This window comes from Nymphalis io, chromosome 1 (genome assembly GCF_905147045.1).
Source record: "Nymphalis io chromosome 1, ilAglIoxx1.1, whole genome shotgun sequence".
NCBI lineage: Eukaryota > Metazoa > Arthropoda > Insecta > Lepidoptera > Nymphalidae > Nymphalis > Nymphalis io.
Window position 1 is genome coordinate 7257942 of NC_065888.1, and position 19991 is coordinate 7277932.

At 33.0% G+C, this 19991-nt stretch overlaps 3 protein-coding genes across 7 annotated transcripts in view; 1 reads left to right on the top strand and 2 right to left on the bottom strand.

Moving 5' to 3' along the window:
• LOC126768833 (solute carrier organic anion transporter family member 74D-like) overlaps positions 1-12245 on the top strand; it is a 58000-nt gene extending 45755 nt beyond the window's left edge. For all 4 annotated transcript variants that reach the window (XM_050487193.1, XM_050487202.1, XM_050487206.1 and 1 more), the window contains exons 4-11: positions 4815-4946; positions 5117-5281; positions 5885-6010; positions 6149-6282; positions 6689-6819; positions 7475-7665; positions 7937-8113; positions 8248-12245. In XM_050487193.1, coding sequence (XP_050343150.1) covers positions 4815-4946; positions 5117-5281; positions 5885-6010; positions 6149-6282; positions 6689-6819; positions 7475-7665; positions 7937-8113; positions 8248-8381 — 1190 coding nt within the window. In that variant the 3' untranslated portion in view covers positions 8382-12245. The remainder of the gene's footprint in view (positions 1-4814; positions 4947-5116; positions 5282-5884; positions 6011-6148; positions 6283-6688; positions 6820-7474; positions 7666-7936; positions 8114-8247) is intronic.
• A 1003-nt stretch (positions 12246-13248) lies between these two features.
• Positions 13249-14603, bottom strand: LOC126769659 (uncharacterized). The gene is made up of 3 exons (XM_050488548.1): positions 14412-14603; positions 13691-13853; positions 13249-13526 (listed from the first exon to the last, which is right to left on the bottom strand). The coding sequence occupies exons 1-3, from the start codon at positions 14482-14484 to the stop codon at positions 13421-13423; spliced, it is 342 nt and encodes a 113-aa protein (XP_050344505.1). The 5' UTR covers positions 14485-14603; the 3' UTR covers positions 13249-13420.
• A 2411-nt stretch (positions 14604-17014) lies between these two features.
• On the bottom strand, positions 17015-18298 carry LOC126769443 (acanthoscurrin-2-like). 2 transcript variants are annotated; one of them, XM_050488260.1, is made up of 4 exons: positions 18114-18297; positions 17553-17939; positions 17330-17504; positions 17015-17157 (listed from the first exon to the last, which is right to left on the bottom strand). In XM_050488260.1, exons 1-4 carry the CDS (start codon positions 18208-18210, stop codon positions 17151-17153), a joined length of 666 nt encoding a protein of 221 aa, XP_050344217.1. In that variant the 5' UTR covers positions 18211-18297; the 3' UTR covers positions 17015-17150. The 2 variants fall into 2 exon arrangements, with proteins under 2 accessions (XP_050344217.1, XP_050344208.1); XM_050488251.1 differs by having other exon boundaries at positions 17330-17939; positions 18114-18298.
• Positions 18299-19991: the final 1693 nt, after the last annotated feature.

Sequence of the window (19991 nt, forward strand, 5' to 3'; positions counted from 1 at the left end):
CGTGCATATCGTCAACGAGCATTTGCAACTGACTTTCAACAATTGAGTCCTTGTTATCTTTAGGGCACGGTTCGGATTCCCTCAATATTTATTTAAGAATATGTTCTGTCACGGTAGAAAACTGCGTCAAGCGTGCCTCGACTAGTAATAAACTGTATTCGCAAATACTCATGGAATGGTTTCCGCGTATTTCCTTATTGTTCGAGCGTTGTATGCTCATGAATGGAACCTGGAATTTAAACAAGGTTTTTAATGGACACTTTATTTTAAGTTAGTGCAGCTTTGACTATTTCTTAACTTGATAAATTGTCAAGTGTGTGTCCTTCTTGAGAATAATTTAAAGTAAAACATAATTGGTAAAGTAAAAATAATGTTCTAATCATTATCATTAGGTATTTTATCTTCTTAACCTTAACATTGTCTTTGTCTATCGAAACGAATTACCCATAGATGCGTTTTATTCAACATACATACTTATCTTCCGATTAATAATAATGTGCCATGTCATGCAACACTTGCGGTAATATTATCGTTTTTTTCATAATATACTGATAACATTTTGATGATCTGTGGTACGGGAGTATAGTGGAATTTAAATGACTACTGAACATTGATATTAACAGCACTTGCGTTGTTTCAATTTGTTTTAAGTAGATAAAATGTACGCTTTGTTTCACAACTTCGTTGAGCGCACCGCGTTGTATAGCTGCGGACGTCAAGTGCAATTTTCACTCAGCTTTCGCTTTTTCTCTCGGCTCGCGCTGCCGCCCGCGCCTTCGTCGTCACGCTGCCGGCGCACGCTTCGCATTATATAATGCATTACATCACGTCGCGTCACCAAGACTAAAATAAGCGCTCTATCTACACGGTCACGGCCAAGGCTGCGCGCCTTGTTGCCGACAATTATGCCATCGACGCCCGTAATGAGGATTTAGTGGGTGGACACGCGACCGCCGCCTTGCTCACTTTTACTTTTAAACCGGTTCCATGTTGACCTTCGTCTCCTCTTTCTATGTCAAGAAGTACAACTTGGTTCTCTGTTTCGATGAACTATTTCAAATGTTACACACCACCCACCCATCACCAGCTCTACCATGAGCGTTCAAAGTTTTCTCTTTAATATCTAAGATTCAAATAATTATTTAACAATTGATATTGGAAGTGTTAATCATTAAATCGTATTCTTGCTTATGTACATACTGCGTCTACCGAACGCCCTTGACTGAGCGTCGACCGGGCGACCTTGTAACACGTAAATGTTTTCTGTTTAGATTTATCATCAGGATTGTACGAATATTCACTTTAATTAATTACAGATCCTATTTAAAAACTAGGTTTAATCAGGATATATAGGAGACTATTTTTTTCATTACGGAATTCAAAATAAATGATTGTGTGACCACCCGTAGTTTTCTTTAGGGATATAAATATAAAAGTAAAAAAAAAATACAAAATATGTTTTATTTTAACTTCCGTTTTAATAAAATATACTGTTGAATAATTATGAATTCTCGTAATGCTTGGCAGACCATGTAGTTTTTTATTGTCTAAATATATGGATTAGACCATTATGACTGGACATTTACTTCAATATTAATATGTGTTGAAATTATATTTCACATAGTTAAATTTCTGCTTTTTTTTTAACAAGTTTTTGTCAAAACATCTTGATTTTTTTATATCATCGTCAGTTTGCGTACAATTAAATATCAATTAAAAAACTGAAGATTATTTCATTGTATTATATTGAATAGGTACTTTGTTAAAATAGAGTTTCTTCACTTACCATTTAAAGTACATTCTATAGTCCTCTTGCAATCCATAGTTAATTCTCTATATAAGGCCATACAACTCAGTAGCACTATAATTGGCATAATTAGAATAAACCATAACCGAATACTTTGTGCAAACAAATAGTGACTCGTTCGCCTCGAGTTTTGTTCTCCACTTAGAACATTTTTGCGGTTTCGATGATACATTTCACTTTGCACGTATAATTTGTGTATCAAAGTTAGTGTATCGAAGTTATTATCTCAATTTTAGATCTTATAATTAAATTTAAAATGCTAAATCCAATCTAATTGAATGCGTGATTGAATGTACTCGCTATTTAGCGTTTGGTTTAATATTGTTATCACGAGTCGATGGAATTTATATATTACGTAGTTTGTATTAACTAGTAAGAGGTTTTGCATATTGGTTATATAATACCTAAATGAAATGTAAATAATATGGGCTATGATATAAAGCGCCAGGAAGTTATATATAGGATATGCTAATCGATATTGGATAGAAATGAATTCACGATTTGTTACGTTTATGTAATTATTTGGTCTAGTAGAATTTCCAAAGTTTTCTAGATGTTTGGAAGAATAATAATCATAACGAAACATTTATTTAGCCCAAAATCATTAGTTTCATTGATTTTTTATAAAATCAGTAGCGGATGTTGAGTTGACAAATACAGCGGCTGAGATTAAGGTATTGAAAACATAACATCGAATGTATTATAAAAGATAAATTGTTATAGAACTTCCTGCAATAGTTGATTTTAATAACAGGGCTAAATAAATTGTAAAAAAAATATTGTATACATATTTATAGTTCCTTTAAATAAATAAAAAAAAATTAAATCCCTTATTAACGGTTCTGCATTTGAATATGTTATTCGTGTTAGAAAGGACAATAATTATATAAATTTTAAACATTTCCTTTTATATAATAACATAACGCGGATACTATTTAAATAATTAAATATTAATTTCATTAATGAATTTAAACCTTTTTTGTGCATAAGTCCTTCCATTGATGAAAACCGTACGAAAATCCATTCGAAAGTTTTTGAATTAACCGCGTTCAAACAGGACAGACATACGCAGCGAGAGAATTTTGTTTTATAATATTCATATTATGATAAATAAACAATTTCCAAACTCGGCTTCGCCCACGTGAGAGTAAGGTACTCTATGGCTTTTTCTGTACATACCCTTCTAAACGTGTATTTAAATATTCATGATGATCGGTGGAGTAGTTTAGACGCGAAAGTATAACAAACAAACGAATGAACAAACTCACTTTCGTATTATATTATTTCTAAGACCTGTCTTAAGCCATTAGTGTGGGAGAATTGTTCCTTACTTCTTAATATTCCAACATGTAATTAAACTCATAAATAATAAATAACAATAATAATAATAAAATTACTATGTATATATTAGTAGGTATTAACCAAAATGTTTCCTTAAAAGCAATCGATACTAGATAAAAATTGTGTTTTAAAGGACGCTTCGTAATTGATGACTAACAGCCAATATCCATAGCTATACGGCTACAAAATAATGGTTGCTGAAACAAAATAATAATGGTTGGGTAAATATAGCAACCGGCCAGTCTATAATATGTACGTATAATTATAAGTGTAGCCATAGGCCATTGTTTTTTTAAACGTAAACATATAGTAGTTTTTTATTTTAAATTATAAAATTATTTATTCAGCAGCATCTAAATATAAATCTACTATTATATTTGTATATTTTACATAACAATATGCGTCTATAATAGACATAACAATAACTAGCCTGTGTCTCATGTACGTTGGTAGTTACATCACAAAATTGTATGTACATATCACATGTACTTCTATTTTTAAAAATACTGTTAATGTATTTTTCTAGTTATAGAGGTAGAGTGAGGCCTTCTGATACAAGTGTTTCCATTTTTATAAGGGAGTTTCAACCTTATATGTATTTTTTGTAACATTTGTGGGAGAAAATAAATATTTTTACTTATTACGACAATAATGACTCGGTTAAAGTAGTCAATGTCTGCTTCCTTGTCTCAAATTTTTCGCGTGTAGATTGTCATAAACAGTTGAGTTAATTATCCATAAATAGCTACGCAAATTAACACACTTTCTCAAGTTGTAATATTATTATTAATTACATTAAATTAGTGTTACTTTATTAATAAGCTCATTATAATAATAATAAAAAACGTTTTTTAAAATTAGTAACAGAAAATTCGATCAATTTTAGATTTTGATGACACTCATATGTAGCTATCGCAGGCCTAGAAGCACCTGTCGAACTGAAACCAATTTTTTTTATAATTCGTTTTAATTTCCAATATATAAATGGTTAATTTAGTGGTTGGAATATAAGAAACAGATCAGGCTCAGTGGCGTGCTTTAGGGGAGCCTTATGCTTAGGCTGATAATAAATATGATGATGATACATGTCTTATTTAGTAATATAGTTTTAGATTTTTGTGTTCTGCTCGATTTATTTAAAAACAACAACAGTTTGCTTACGAGGCGTATAACAATAAGGAACAAAATGCAACTCTCAAAAGAAGATATCCCTTCTTAAGGATGAAAGGTCAAATAACTAAAAATGTTTAATCTTAACTTGTGGTAGGGCTTTGTGCAAGCTCGTCTGGGTAGATATAACCCACTCATCAGATATTCTATCGCAAAACAGCAGTACTTGGTATTTTTGTGTTTCGGTTTGAAGGGTGAGCCAGCCAGTGTAATTACAGGTACAAGGGACATAACATCTTACTTCCAAAGATTGGTAGGCGCATTGGCTATGTAAGCTATGGTTAACATTTCTTGCAATGCCAATGTCTATGGGCGTTTGGTGACCACTTACCATCAGGTGGCCCATATGCTCGTTCGCCTACATATACTATAAAAAATATATCTTACGTAAAATTCTTGCATTAGGAGAAATATTTTTTTCATATTCAGGAATAAATATACCTGAAATGTTGATCATAATTATTTTAAATAGATTAGAAAATCGTTTTTTTTACAGGCATGGTGTTTATAGCAGGATTTATCGTTATACTGTCGGCGTTGATGTTCTTTTTCCCACGTCAAATCAAACAAAGTCCAATTCCGCTGCATCCGAAGAAGAACATCGAAAGAAAAGGACCATTTTTCAAAGGTATCTATCGATTACTCAACACATATTTTTATAATATATTCGTTAATTTATGTATGTAGTCTTAATAAAAAGCTCAAGTTAAATGAAACAACTACATAGGTAGTTTGGTAAAATCCACAAATTAGTAACAATTTTCAAAATTAATCAACTTTAACGGATTTTGTTTTCAGATTTCTTCGCGACGATTAAACGTCAACTGACCAATGACATATTGATGTGGCGGACCGCGTCGTCCGTATTACATTTGATGCCTATCAGCGGTGTTTACTCCTTCCTACCCAAATATTTGGAGAAGCAGTTCCGCTTGCCTACGCATGATGCCAACCTTGTCTCGGGTGAGGTACTAGAATTAAATTTTCTATTGGTAATCGAATCTGTTTTTCTCATTTTCTCTCATATTACGTGTTCATAGTTAATCGAAGTTTGTGAGATTCACATAAAGTGGAATTGAAATGATATAATTTTAAAATATTATTTATAGTTGTTGAAACCACGAAATTGAAACCGGTGTGTTTTTGAGATTTTTTCCTTAAAATGTTAGAATAATATGGTATGATGATCAGTAAAACCTTTTCTATTTTATTTTAAAATATATTAAAAGGGAGAAAGTTACGATGCAAAACATTCTGTTTACCAAAGCGAGCAGCTTAAGCGGATATTATTGTGCTAGAGATCTAGAATTAATTGCCGCCCGACGGTGATATAATACAGGAATTATTACATTAGTTATGATAGTTAGATAGATATTACTTTTTATTTGAGGTTACTTCACTTTAAACAAACGATGAAGCTTATAACAAACTTCACAAATATTTCCAATGTTTTGGAGGATACAGTTATAAATTGTTCTTTTTAGGAAAAAAATGTGATGAAATGTATTCTTGACGATGGATGGTACACTATGGAATTGTGTAATTACTATTTTATCTCCGTTTCAGGTTTGGGTGGTATATTGGTGATGGGATTGGGTATAATTACATCAGGCGTGGTGATACTTAAATTGGTACCTACAGCGAGACAGGTCGCCGCTTGGACGGCTGCTACCGCTGCTATATATAGTGCCGGTAAGATAATTTAATAATATTTTTGTTGATATATTTAATAATATTTTTGTTATTTAATTATGGTAATAGTCATCTAAGGTACACGGATCTCAAGAAATCACACGGAATACTAGTGGCCATTAAAGATATTATTTTCAGGTATGGTGGTGCTCATGTTCGTGAGTTGTCCCGAGGAGAGCTTCCGAGCGCTCACTCCGACCGACGTGGCCAATCTGTCGTGCAGCTCTGAGTGTCACTGCTACGGTGCACCTTACTCGCCTGTATGCGGACAGGTTTGTAACTCGATAATTTCACTTTTTATTGATAAGAAGTAGGCAGAGGAGCAAATGACTTGATGATTATTGCCATTAGCATCATACAGGCATTTGCGGTCCTTATCATTGTAAATTAAAAGTGTACATATTAATTGGTAGATATTTGTATGTAATTATGATGACCAATTAGTATGACTGTTTAATAGCAAGTATGTGTCAGTTTGTTATTAAATTATATTAGACTGAAATATTTTTAATGCACACAAGAAATGACTGCTACATATGCTTATTGCCAAGACTTCTTTGAAACTTGTGTTATAAATAATACTAAAGATGTTGCAAATAATCTATTCCGATATGTATATATGATCCATATACATTTACATCTGATGAAATATTAAATAAGTTAATACTTTTTTTCCAGGACTCCTTTACATATCAATCTCCGTGCCAGGCCGGCTGCTTGAGCAGCAAACAGCTCGACAACAGCACGTGGCTTTATTTCAACTGTTCATGCGTGGACGCTAGTCTGCAGGGCGACAAGGCTTTCAAAACGTAAGGGAAATTACTTAAACTAATCTTATATATGTCGACGGGATCGACGGCTAAGCGATACTACTGTCTCCATCTTGAGTAGGTGGTACAGGGTCCATTGCTTAAAAGTAAAACCGAGTAAACCGACAATTTCGTTTCGGAGAAGTGAGCTGGTCCGCGTCCGAAATCGTAAATGTGCAATTTCAATTCTTCACTTTCCAACGCGACTCTGTCCACGTGCCGCCTTTACAATAACAAGTGACGTCACGGTGTTTACCCCTTCTCTGGTACTATGATACTCAAATCAGCAACTTAATATTAAACGATATCGCTTGTCACGACATATAGATGATTCAACCGATTGAAACCTTCGTCCATCCGTCCGTTAGTATTCAACTTTATAATTTTTTTCTTTCATAGCTTCGAAACTTCATAGCAATTCATTGTCATTATGAAAGGATTCACTTTGTGTCTCACTCGTGAAATGTTAAAAATTGACTAGCAATAAAAGTTTTTTTTTAATATTGTTATAGCCAATGTCGCATATTTCAAAGAGTTTATTCTTATATAAATTAACTGTTTTTGAAGCAACAAGGTAAAACAATATATTCTTATTGTTAAGATAAGGTTACAGTGATATGAAGTCACGTAACTGATGTCAATATCAATTCCCCAGCCTAGATCGCTACGAGCTGTCGGACGGGTCGGACGACTTCGCGACCAGCGGGTTCGCGGTGAGCGGTGAGTGCGGCGGCGCCTGCAACCAGATATACGCCTTCATCGCCATCTTCGCCGCCGTCATGTTCGTGCACGCCAGCGGCGAGGTGGGCGCCGTGCTGCTCATCATTCGCTGCACCGATAAACACGGTGAGCCACCCTCCGCCGACCACGGCCCCGCCGCCCGTCACAACAAACTACTAACTCTAACTGTGTAGGCAATATTGTCATACAAAAGTGTGGGTACAACACAGGTGCACTCTGTATTTTCTCACCCTTCCTAGTCCGATACTGACGTCTGACACCGGCGGTGCTGGTCGAGGCACGACAGTGCGTCACTGCCAACTTTCTAATAGCCCGGTTTTATACAGATCGAGTCCTCGGAACGGTCGCCTCGTTTTTAGTGTCGTGTGTCTTGCAGACAAGGCGATGGCGATGGGCGTGATCCAGTTCGCGATCGGCGTGTTCGGCAACGTGCCGTGCCCCATCGTGTTCGGCGCCGCCGTGGACGCCGCGTGCCGCCTGCGCGACGCCGCGTGCGGCCTGCTCGGCGCCTGCGCCTCCTACGACAGCGACAGCCTGCGACACTTCTACCTCGGTCAGTACTGCCTCCCTTTTCCTTCTACTCGATGACTTTTAGCGTATATTCGATCTATTTGTTTATGTTTTTACTTGTAAGAGTTGAATATTACGTTCTACAGAATGTTAACGAGTTGTTAACTTGTATTACAGGTCTGTCGGCCGGGCTGATGTTTCTCGCTTTCATAATGGACATGTTGGTGTGGAGCCGCGCTGGACGGATCGACATGAACCCCGCCGATCGCGCACCCGACCGCGACCAGCTGCCTTCGGACACGCCGCTCTGATGCGTACCACACACACCTTCACACTCACCCTCAATCGCAACCTTACGCTCGCCCTCCCGCTCACCTTTACATACACCCTCACACGCATCTGCATTGATAGCTGCCACCTCACCTTTGCGCAAACACCCACGCACACCCTCCGGCATACAATCACACGAACATTCATACTTTGACTGCGCGTCTGAGCTGAAACAGTCGAAATTACCACATCGGTATGAAATATTGTCTTAATCAAATAGTTCTATCGTGCTATTGACGATAGTGATCGAGGGGCAAGGAAACCTATTACAAATTAAATATTTGTATACAATTTTTAATTAGAATCAAAAATTCGACAGGTCTAAAAAAAGCTATTCGTAGCTTCATTAAGAGAGACCGAATCCTAGATTATAAGACGTCTATCGTAAGTCTTTACATATAAGAACACAATAATTCTTATGATAATTAATATATTTTCTTCAACTTACTTCATTTACTTTTGTCCGTCTTGATATATGATATTTTTGTAAATTCAACTATTCCCGGATCGTAGCGCACGCGTTATTTTTTGAATATTTAGAATTTTATAAACTCCGTGAACTCATTCTACGCATTCTCGATGTCAGTTCTTCGTCAAAGTACCACCGGGATTCAAGTTGTCAGTTTGATATACAATTGTTGAAAAGTATTTCGATTTCATGAATTGTTATTGCTTTGTAACGAAATTTACGACTTTTCTATTTATAGTTATATATTAACGTTTTTTTTTTAATATAAATGTTTTTAAGAACCCATATTTAGAAAAAATTTACTTCTTTGTCGTTAATATGGTGATAATACGTAATTCATAATAATAATTAAAATTTAAGAATACGATATTCTTAAAGCGTTATTAAAACATATTTTTTAATATAACTAAGTCTGTAGTTATCATTTTTTTTTATTCCTCGCTTTTTACGGTTAATGATGACTGAACAAAGGAATAATAGTTTTGCATTTTATTATTTATACATTTTGTATACTAGTTTCTTATTTTTTTTAATCTGTGCTCAATTTTATTTAAGTAATAAAATGAATATGCATAATATTTTTAATGGCTCGAAATGAATTACGATTATTTTATTTCATTTATTTTTGTTTTGTATAGAAATAGTACAAGATTTTTTAAATGTAATCTTTATAGGAGGGAATTAAGGTCTGGTTTGATCCGCGAAGTCCCGAAACACATAGTTTTAATTGTATGGTTACGATTTTTTTTTTAACATGTATTTCTATAAAGAAATCACATTACTGGGACTGAGTTATAAAACTTTGTGACCACTGCCTCAATATTTTTAAAAAGGTTAATTTAAAAAATAATAATATTTGAAACTGATTTTCACAAATAAAGCAATTTAAAGCTGTAAACACCTGAGAAATAAATTAATATAAAGCTGTGGTCACATAAGTTATACATTTTTTTTTTCGATTATTGCGAATTACATGGCTAGTGATTAGATTTTTATATTAGATTAGAGCGAGTTTTTTTTATACAAATTACTGCTAATTATACTGTAAATATATTAAATCAATTGAATATATAATCACATAATATTAGTATAATTAAGACAGCTGTTAATTATTAGGACGTTTTTTACGTATTTATATTGGTTTTCAATTTCAACATCACAATAGCTATGGCCAGTTGGAAACTATTTTCAATGCGTATTATATAATTATTATACTTAAATATATTCTTGGAGTTATTTGGCGATATGAAATTACTTAGTTTGGCGACCTTTAGTCGTCAAGTGTGTTGTAAGTATAAGATACATTTTGATTAGAAATGTTTAGTAAAATATCGTTTTGTTAATGAATGTTGACTTGCTCTTAATATATCCTTACATTAATATTATATAAGAAAGCTATAATATATATAATATTATAGCTTTTCATATGGCAAGCTATAGTTACAATTTTTTGCAATTATTATACTATTTTATACAAATAACCTTTCTCGTAATAATGGAAGGCTAATAAGGCTGGGTCATGTGTAAAATATTTAGAAAAAATAAGATATATTTTGATTTAAGATAACTCTGATATTCTACAAAGGTGTCTAAAAAGTTTCTATATATCTGTGATTATTTATCACACATCGCAAAAAGTTATTTATATATTTTTTGGAAAGTGCATTTCCTATTGCAATAATAAAATAAACACAGATAACTAAATTCCAAGTTTATTTAATAACACGAACGCCACTGCCAACCCAACGCAAATATAATACTTAATATTTTTTACATATAAAGCAGTTTTACAGTAGCTTTTACGAGTTAACATTTTCTATATTAATGTATATTTAAAAAAATACAATATTTTTCCTACTTCTTATTAAATGTGCATTATAATCGTGCAATGTTTTTAAATTAAATGTAAGTAGTTTTAAATATTCTAATTTTTAAAACGTAGATTCGACCGAGTGTAATTTTTTAAGATAGCATCGTTAAATACATTTTTTTTAATTGTGAATATGGTGCTTTATATTGAAACATGATATTACAAAATATTTTATTGAAGTGCTCTGTTTGCGCTGGTTCGAGTATGCCATTTGTTATTTAGTGTAAAGCCACAGTGAATAGAATGTGTAAAAAGGGACTTAAATCAAAACTTTTTTATGAATTAAAAAACTTGCAATTGTCAATTACAATATTTTTTATCTGTGCACATTCTATTGAAATAGGTTATACTTGGCATCTTTGCTATAATAGCTTATTTATAGTTAAATGTCAAAATATAATCTGTGCAAACATTATATTATTGAATCATGATTATATTTTTTTTAATTGTCTTTTCTATTAATCAAGATTAATAGTTCGACGGAGCGCAATCTGTTTTGTATAATTCTCATAATGTAATTGATAACTCGACTCGCGCAAAGTAATACTAAATAATTTGAACATAGCTTTAGGAAATGTTCTTGTGCAATCGCTCTGTTAATGCTTTTATGTAATTTAATATTTTTCGCCTTTATATAGAATCATTTTCAACAATATCTTTTCATATATTGTTTATGAAGTAGCTGAATTTGTTGTTTGTTACTGTACTTTTATAGCTTGTATTTAGGATCAAAATATCTCTTCATAGTAATTGAAAACAATTTTACTAGTCTATCTTTTAGTGCTAACGTTTAATACCTCGATTTAGATGTACCGATCATGATGTACTTTAACGTACCGTTTAATATGATTTTTGTTGAATTGACAAAATTGTTTAGGGTTTGCTAGAAAATTGTAATGGATTAATGGTGTATTCGATTAGATTCTATTTTAAAGTCGTAGATAGAACATTTGTACGTCAGATAATTGTCTATACCTAAGTATGTTGTAGCGTATGAGCATATGTAGTTCATAAATATCTTCGATTTTATATATCTTTATGATAATGATTTGCCATATAACGTGTTACGAAATGTAAAAGCTTCCCGTTGCAATGAGTATAAAAATATTATTGTTTGTTTTTTAATGTTATAATTATTTATAAATATGAATATTTTACGCCTCTAGTACCGTGTATGCTCGTACGAAATGTTTTTTATAAGTTAGTATAATGACTAGTAATAAAATTGTACCAAAATATCACAAAGAAATGTTTAGAGAAATTACAATTTACGTAGCGAATATGTACGCGAATGTACTCTATATTTTTTCACGTTAGTTTTATAAGTTTTAAAAAAATGTATTGATTTCTACGATATAATATGTCCATTTTAATCATAGAATAAAAATCTGGTCATGATTCCGGTACAGCTTTGTAATGATTTAACTTCGATGTGTCTGTAGATTTGTTACTGTGACATTAGTCACGTATTTTTTTTTAATTATTTGTAAATAAAAACTTTATTGAAATGTTTTTCGTTTTACTATAACATCACAAAATATTTAATTTTATCCATAAATAGTTTTCGCTAGCGCCTCGCACCCGTGTTAGGGGGGGGGGACAAGTGTTACGTATCAATAATAATATAATAAATTGTAGATAATATAAAATAATATTATATAATATTAGTATACATAATACAAAACTGTAGAAAATTATTACTATTCCTGTATGTGAATTAACTTAGTAAAAATCCTTAAGTTTTCAAAGTAACACACATGGAAAATACTCTTTAAAACTTTAAAATTATTACATTTTGACTCGTTGTAAATGAAGTAAGGTAACTTGTGCATTAACAAAGGATATTAAATAAAACTAGTCTGTTTCTGATGTTTGTTTATTATAGACTAACTAATTTTAAATACATTAGGTATTTACTAAAGCTTTTTAGGACAGTATTGTCGCAGTTAGCGTCACGGTAGCATGCGAAAGCGATCCCGTGGCGCTCCTCGTTAAGACGGAAAGGCTGGCTGGTTTTTTAGTGGGTATTCCGATGGTTGGGGCGCACTCGGCGTCTTGGACACCGGCGAGCCCTACATACCCCCCACTGTTCCCGTGGGGGAAACGCGTAATGCGTTTTTCCAGCGTTGAAAAAAGGACAGTATCGTCGCTGTTTCCTGATGTCTGTCTGTGAATGTCCCACTGCTGGGCTAAAGGCCTCCTCTCCTCTTTTTGAAGAGAAGGTTTGGAGCTTATTCCACCACGCTGCTCCAATGCGGGTTGGTAGAATTCACATGTGGCAGAATTTCAGTGAAATTAGACACATGCAGGTTTCCTCACGATGTTTTCCTTCACCGTAAAGCACGAGATGAATTATAATCACAAATTAAGCACATGAAAATTCAGTGGTGCTTGCCCGGGTTTGAACCCACGATCATCGGTTAAGATTCACGCGTTCTTACCACAGGGCCATCTCGGCTTTTTATGATATTAATTACAATATATTTTTTCATTTTTCTGGCGTGTATTTACGAAAATTACAACCAAATGTTTTGGAGATAAAAAAGACAAAAGTTATATTTGACAATGCCTAGAGCCAACTTGTAAGCATTACTAATTAATGTTATTTGATAAATGAATACTAATTAATAAATAATTTTGCTCCTCAGTAATATTGTTTTGATTATTATTTAATTTGTGGTTTAGCTATAAGTGGAAGCCGAGGCAGCTGCGGAGGTACCGACGAATGATTGATTTTTCTTACTTATTTCGGCCTTAGGATCCGTGTCTTCGCTGCTATCGCTGCAACTAAAGTAAATATATAATGTATATTACATAATAATAGGAATGATATTTAATTGCTTCAAATGCGAAAACAATATAAAACAAACTTGATTTAAATATGTCCCAAACTCTGTCGTTAGTTCTTAAATAATTGCGTATTTCAAATCAAATCAAATCAATCAAATTACTTGTTGTCTGCTCCCCCATCACATCCACCACTTTCACTGGAACTAGAACTTTCACTACTGCTGCTGCTAGCGGCCGCGGCACCAGCCCACGCGCCTGCATCCGCTCCACGTTTTGCGCCATTAGTGTTAAATCCGCTATTATCGATAGCGCGCTTTTTACGTTCTGTGAATTTTATCAGTTTTAATGTTGTTATAACTTTATATTTAAAATAGATGATTCAACTGCCTTTGTGTTGGCTATTTCTGATCTCAAGATAAAGCTCTGAACTCCATTTGAGATGACTTTACAAAGTGGGAATTCTTACAGCTCACAATATTATACCTAAATATTCCAAATAATATTCAGTGTTTTAAACGAACAGATAGGAAAGCAAATCTTTTCGGTAGAATCTTCATTCCGAAATGAAGTACGCGTAACTTTAAGTTTAATTTAATCTCGTAAAATGTCTTCAAAAGTGCATGTATAAACTTTGATAACATTTACTAAAAATAAAAGATTAATATATTAAAAATTAACCCTCATGATAAATTTCAGGATAATAAAACTGTTTAACAAAACAACACTAACGAAATAATTTATAAATAACTGATCTTCTTATGTTAGTCGTAAGATCGTCTTATTTTGATTGTCACCCGTACATATTTGGGTTTTAAAATTTTAAGACATTGAAAAAGTGACTGCCACAATTAATAGCCTTAAATCAGGTTAAATAATACTTACCAGGTAATGCGAATACGCTGGTTAAGATTAATGCTAGTAAAATAATGGAGACTATCTTCGTCATGATTTTCATTCTGTGCCTGATTAATTCCACTCATACCTTTATATAACCATTTTCCCCATGTGACAGGATGAACGGTCCACGTCAAATTAACCATTTGGTATAGTATGAAGGTCGTGAACTTCACGGTTTTGATAATATGCTGTGACTAACAAATTGACTAATTTAAATTTGTCTGTCCGTGTTGAAATGAAAATTGTCCCTTAGACTTTTAATGTTAATTTGTTATTGTATAGCATTGTTTGGTTAGACCAACCGCAAACTTGAACTTAATAGCATTCGTGGTAAGAACCAAATGTCAACTTAGATTATCTGCTAACATCCTTAGATTATGTTTACAGAAAAGGAACATTGAAATGTTACATATATCCTAGACACTTCAATTTTAAATTTGAAAATTAAAAAAAACAAGAATAGTATCTACAATAATATTAGTGTTAGAAAAATGAAAGTGAACGTTTTTCGTTTTGCTTGAGAGGTGTCCTTCATTCATTTGTAAACTTTTTTACTCTCTTTAACCTGTATTTTCCTCTTGTATTGATTCAAATAAATTTAAGCCGTCATTTGGCATGACGTGTGTCGTGCATTCCCATCTCAATTATAAGCCTTAGTATTATAATTGGCATTGAAATTTTGTCCAATTCCACTTCGCAAACATTTGCAAATTGAAATCGGAACATAACAAAAGGAAAAGCAATTACAATAAGGAGAAACTAGATTTATGGTTTGTACGCTGATTATGCCATTTCATATAATATTTATTTAAATTATTTCAATTAAATTAACTAAAGTAAGTTTTAGTAGTATATTACTATTAAAACTATAAAAATTTACTACTAAATTTGGAGAGCTCTAATACGGTTAGTAATAAAGTATTATACCCCGCTGCATTTGGTTTTAATGCTTGCACTGCAAATTTTTTAGCTATATGGGTAGTAGGGATACGCAAGGATCAATGGAGCAATGACTATTTCTTATTAAAGTAAATTGTCGGTTTTAATTTTTATTAATAAAAAAAAATTTAATGAGAGGTGATTCTTTAATCATATTTTTTTTGATTTGCTGTATATTAGCAAATAATGACAAAGAATCAGAAATTAAAATAAAGCTCTGTAAAGCAGTTTGTTATTAGGTCAACATATATAACAGGTAAATCAAACAATGCCTTTGGTAAATAGCCGATATATTAATTTAGTATTTTTAACCATTATGTCGTTTTACAATTTTTATTAATTTGCTGTATATTAACAAACGGTGACAACAAATCAGAAATACTAGCTGTTTGCATTTTATTGCATTGTAGTCACAGACGGGGGACTTAACGAATAATTACAGTTTTCACTTAATATAAAGGATCTATGCCAAGATGGTTCAGTGGTATAACAACCGAATCTGAACCTTAACCGTAGAATGCGGTTTCAAACACGAGCAACCATTGAATTTTGCTTAATTTGTGTGTTTTTTTAGTGCTTGGTTGTGAAGGCAACCTACAAGATTGCCATATTTGTATCCTTTAACCCGCATTGGCGCAGCTTGGCAGCGCAGCCAATAAGTATATTCGTATATCATACGAAAATATTTTATTTATATATTATATAAATAAAGTTTGAGCAAAAAGCTGAAGATTTAGGTATAGTCTTTCTACAATTATTTCTGTTTTTTTTTATTAAGTAACTTTATTATTTATAAATAAGGAAAAATGTATTGGTTTTTCCGAGATATTGTATAATTACTTTATACCGACCGGATTAGACGACTCAATGTTGTGTTTAAAAAATATTATTATTTATCCTGTTCTAGGCAAAATTAATTACATACCTAGCCTTTATAATTTGTTTTACATATATATATATATATATATATATATATATATATATATATATATATATATATATATATATATACTTGGGTATAACATAATATAATAGTAATACAAAACATTTAAGTGTCATAATAAAAAACGAGTTACTGATTGCAGTATATTGTTTTTGTTTTGAATGTTTGGTTAAAAACAAGAAATGTACGGAAATTATCAAAGAAATCACTTATCTTCATTTGGCGTTACATTTTTATGATATTTTTTATTTTAATATTGCTTAACAAAATTTTTGTTATGTTTTTATATGATTACTTTAGGTATATATAGTATCGACGTGTGTAAAAAAATAAGTATTGATATTATTACGTTACCAGTTAGTGTTTTTGCTAATATGTTATGTGGTAATTTTAAAGAGATGAACCACACGATTGGTGCGTATGACATGTTATAAGTTGTTTTATAATATTTTCTTGAATAGGCAGGTATATGCAGTTAACGTAGACACTATAGTTGAAGAGGTAGAATTCTAATATTATTAGATATTCAGATATCGTGTATTATGATTACCAAAGTATTTTTTTTAAATTTCCCTAATACGCAAAGGCTCAAAAATTTTTTAATATTTTTTTAATAATCGTCGAATATCATGTAACGTATTGAATGAATTTAAATAAAGCTTTCTATACCAGTGTGTTATATAGCAGATATAAATAAAACAATCCATTTGGTAAATAACTGATATATTAATGAAGTATTTATTACATAATATTAATAGCAATATTATGAAATCGTGTTATTTATATATCACAATGAGTTTGCTTCTTCTGAAGTTATTAAATTAGCAATTTTCTTGGTAGGCTTAGCGTCTGGAAAAAACATATATACGTTATAATTGTGTACTTTTAAGTATTATGTAGTTCATGCTGCTAAAATGCGACGAAAATTGCTTTTGCAGTGCTTCATTGTTTATTTTAACTTAAATAATAAGACAACATAAGTGTATTATTTTAAACTTAGAATTATAGCCTTGTTACTCACCCGTATCCGCCTTTGTGACCACCGTAACCACCGCTACCGGCGCTGGCGCTAGCACTAGCTTGGGCGTTTGCACTGCCACCTCCGCCGTGTCCGCCATGTCCGCCATGTCCGCCATGTCCACCACCGTGCCCACCATGACCGCCACCGCCATTGCCACCGTCAAGCCCGCTGCCACCTCCAAGTCCACCGCCACCGCCGTTGCCTCCGCCATTACCACCTCCACCTCCAAGTCCACCGCCACCGCCGTGGCCACCGCCAAGTCCTCCACCACCATTTCCACCGTGGCCGCCACCAAGTCCGCCGCCACCACTTCCACCATGGCCGCTTCCTAGTCCGCCGCCACCGCCTCCACCGCTTCCGTGGCCACCACCAAGTCCTGCGCCGCCGCTTCCGCCTTGACCACCTCCAAGTCCGCCACTACCGCTTCCACCGTGACCACCGCCAAGTCCACCACCACTTCCACCGCCACCGCCGAATCCGCCGCCGAATCCGCCGCCTCCTCCATGACCTTGTCCTCCGCCACCGCCTAATCCACCTCCACCCCCACCGCCGCCGCCGCCGCCACCGCTGCCAAATCCGCCTCCACCACTATGACCTCCGCTGCCATAGCCTGAAAATAATAAAGTTAAATTAATGATTTTAAAGATTAATTCAAACTAATTTCATTAAATTAATCATGCTTCTTATTATAACGTTTTAACACTTCTGTGTTTTCATAACTATGTTTTATTGGGTAAGATCGAAACCAACTTATTTAATAGTACAAAACAATAAAAAAAATTACCAGGTGCCGCATGGACACACACAATGACCCCAAGAACCACACAAGCTATCGCGAACCTCGCCATCTTAGGACTGTGCCCGTCAACATCCTGCAGCATCTTATATACGAACCTGATTATGTCATGATATAACAAATGTTTACAATGTTCTTTAATTTTTTGTTAGTGTTTTTGCGTAAATTTCGTTAAAGTCCCGATTGACTGACGGGTAATGGATTAAACAAGTTTATATGCTGAACCAAGGTTTAATTTGTTTAATATATAAGTGGCTATAATTGTAAACATGAGTTTTATATAAATCTTCGAGTGCGATTTAAATCTAATTCCGCGTTATTAATCTTACTGAATAATACACAAGGTTATATTAAAGATATTCATAGAAAATAGCAAATTATAAGACAAGTTAAGGAAATTTTAGTGTTATTTTTAGTTTTATATTATATTGTACGTTATGATAATGAATGAAGAGAAATATTGCTATAATATTTTGTCATGTTAGAGTGAGTTACCAGTAACAGCCTGTGAATGTCCCACTGCTGGGCTAAGGCCTCCTCTCCCTTTTTGAGGAGAAGGCTTGGAGCTTATTCCACCACGCTGCTCCAATGCGGTTTGGTGGAATACACACGTTGCAGAATTTAAGTGAAATTCGACACATGCAGGTTTCCTCACTATGTTTTCCTTCACCGTCAAGCACGAGATGAATTATAATAACAAATTAAGCACATGAAAATTCAGTGGTGCTTGCCCGGGTTTGAACCCATGATCATCGGTTAAGATTCACGCGTTCTTACCACTGGGCCATCTCGGTTTTTTTTAGTAAGTAAGTTACACAATAATTTTATTAATCTGAAACTTTCGACACTACAAGAATCAGACAGTTTATTTTTATTGTCATTTTCTCAGAGAAATATGTATATATGATATATATGTTTATCACAAAGGTTTTAATAACATTCCTCTATTTTGTTATATTAAGTAGCAGGTATGGTTATGGTTTATTTAAGCTAAATAGACGAATGTTTTTTTCATATCAAAATGATTGATATTTATTTACTGACAATATTGTAAAGGAAAACTTAAAGCTATAAAATATATTTCTCCGATGTTCACAAATATTGGCACTTCAAGTAATAATTCCATCGCTTTTTATTATTCCATAGCTTTTTATTCATCAAAATACACAGTATGTAGCAAACTCGGTACAAAATATTAATACAGCTTAATTTAAATAAATAATAGTTAAAATACACTTATATTATTTGTATATATTTTCAATAATTATTATCTTCATTAATTTCCACAATACTTAAATTATTTGTACTTTCAATGATTTCATTATATTAACATTAGCATGTCGGTGACGCGAAGCCACAAGTTTATCCCCTACGATAAACCGACGCAACGCGCCTAAAGAAGTTTTCACTTCAAATAGTATTATTTCAGAACAAAATTTAATGATTATCATGTTAATTTTTCTAAGAATAATAATATGTTTGTTACTTATTTCCTTTAAGTAATCGAAGTGAAACTTTTAGATTCAATCATGACTATCAAAATATATTTAAGAGTTTTTTTATTATGCCTGATGTATTAGAAAAACTAGTTTTAAAGATGATATAAGGCAAATATATACACTGGTTATATTTGTTACTCGATTAAATATGTTTAGTTTACGGGTACTGTTCTGTGTAAGAAACAGCGTAACAGGAAGATATCAAAACGACCATTATATAAGATCTGCAAGAACTGCAGATCTGAAACTAAACTAATATTCTGTAAGCTCAAGTAGTCACCCGTGTAATGTCAACAACCGACTTCTGATATACCTATTTTGATGCGAGTATTCTAGAATTGTTATGATTAATATTATGATTCATTTC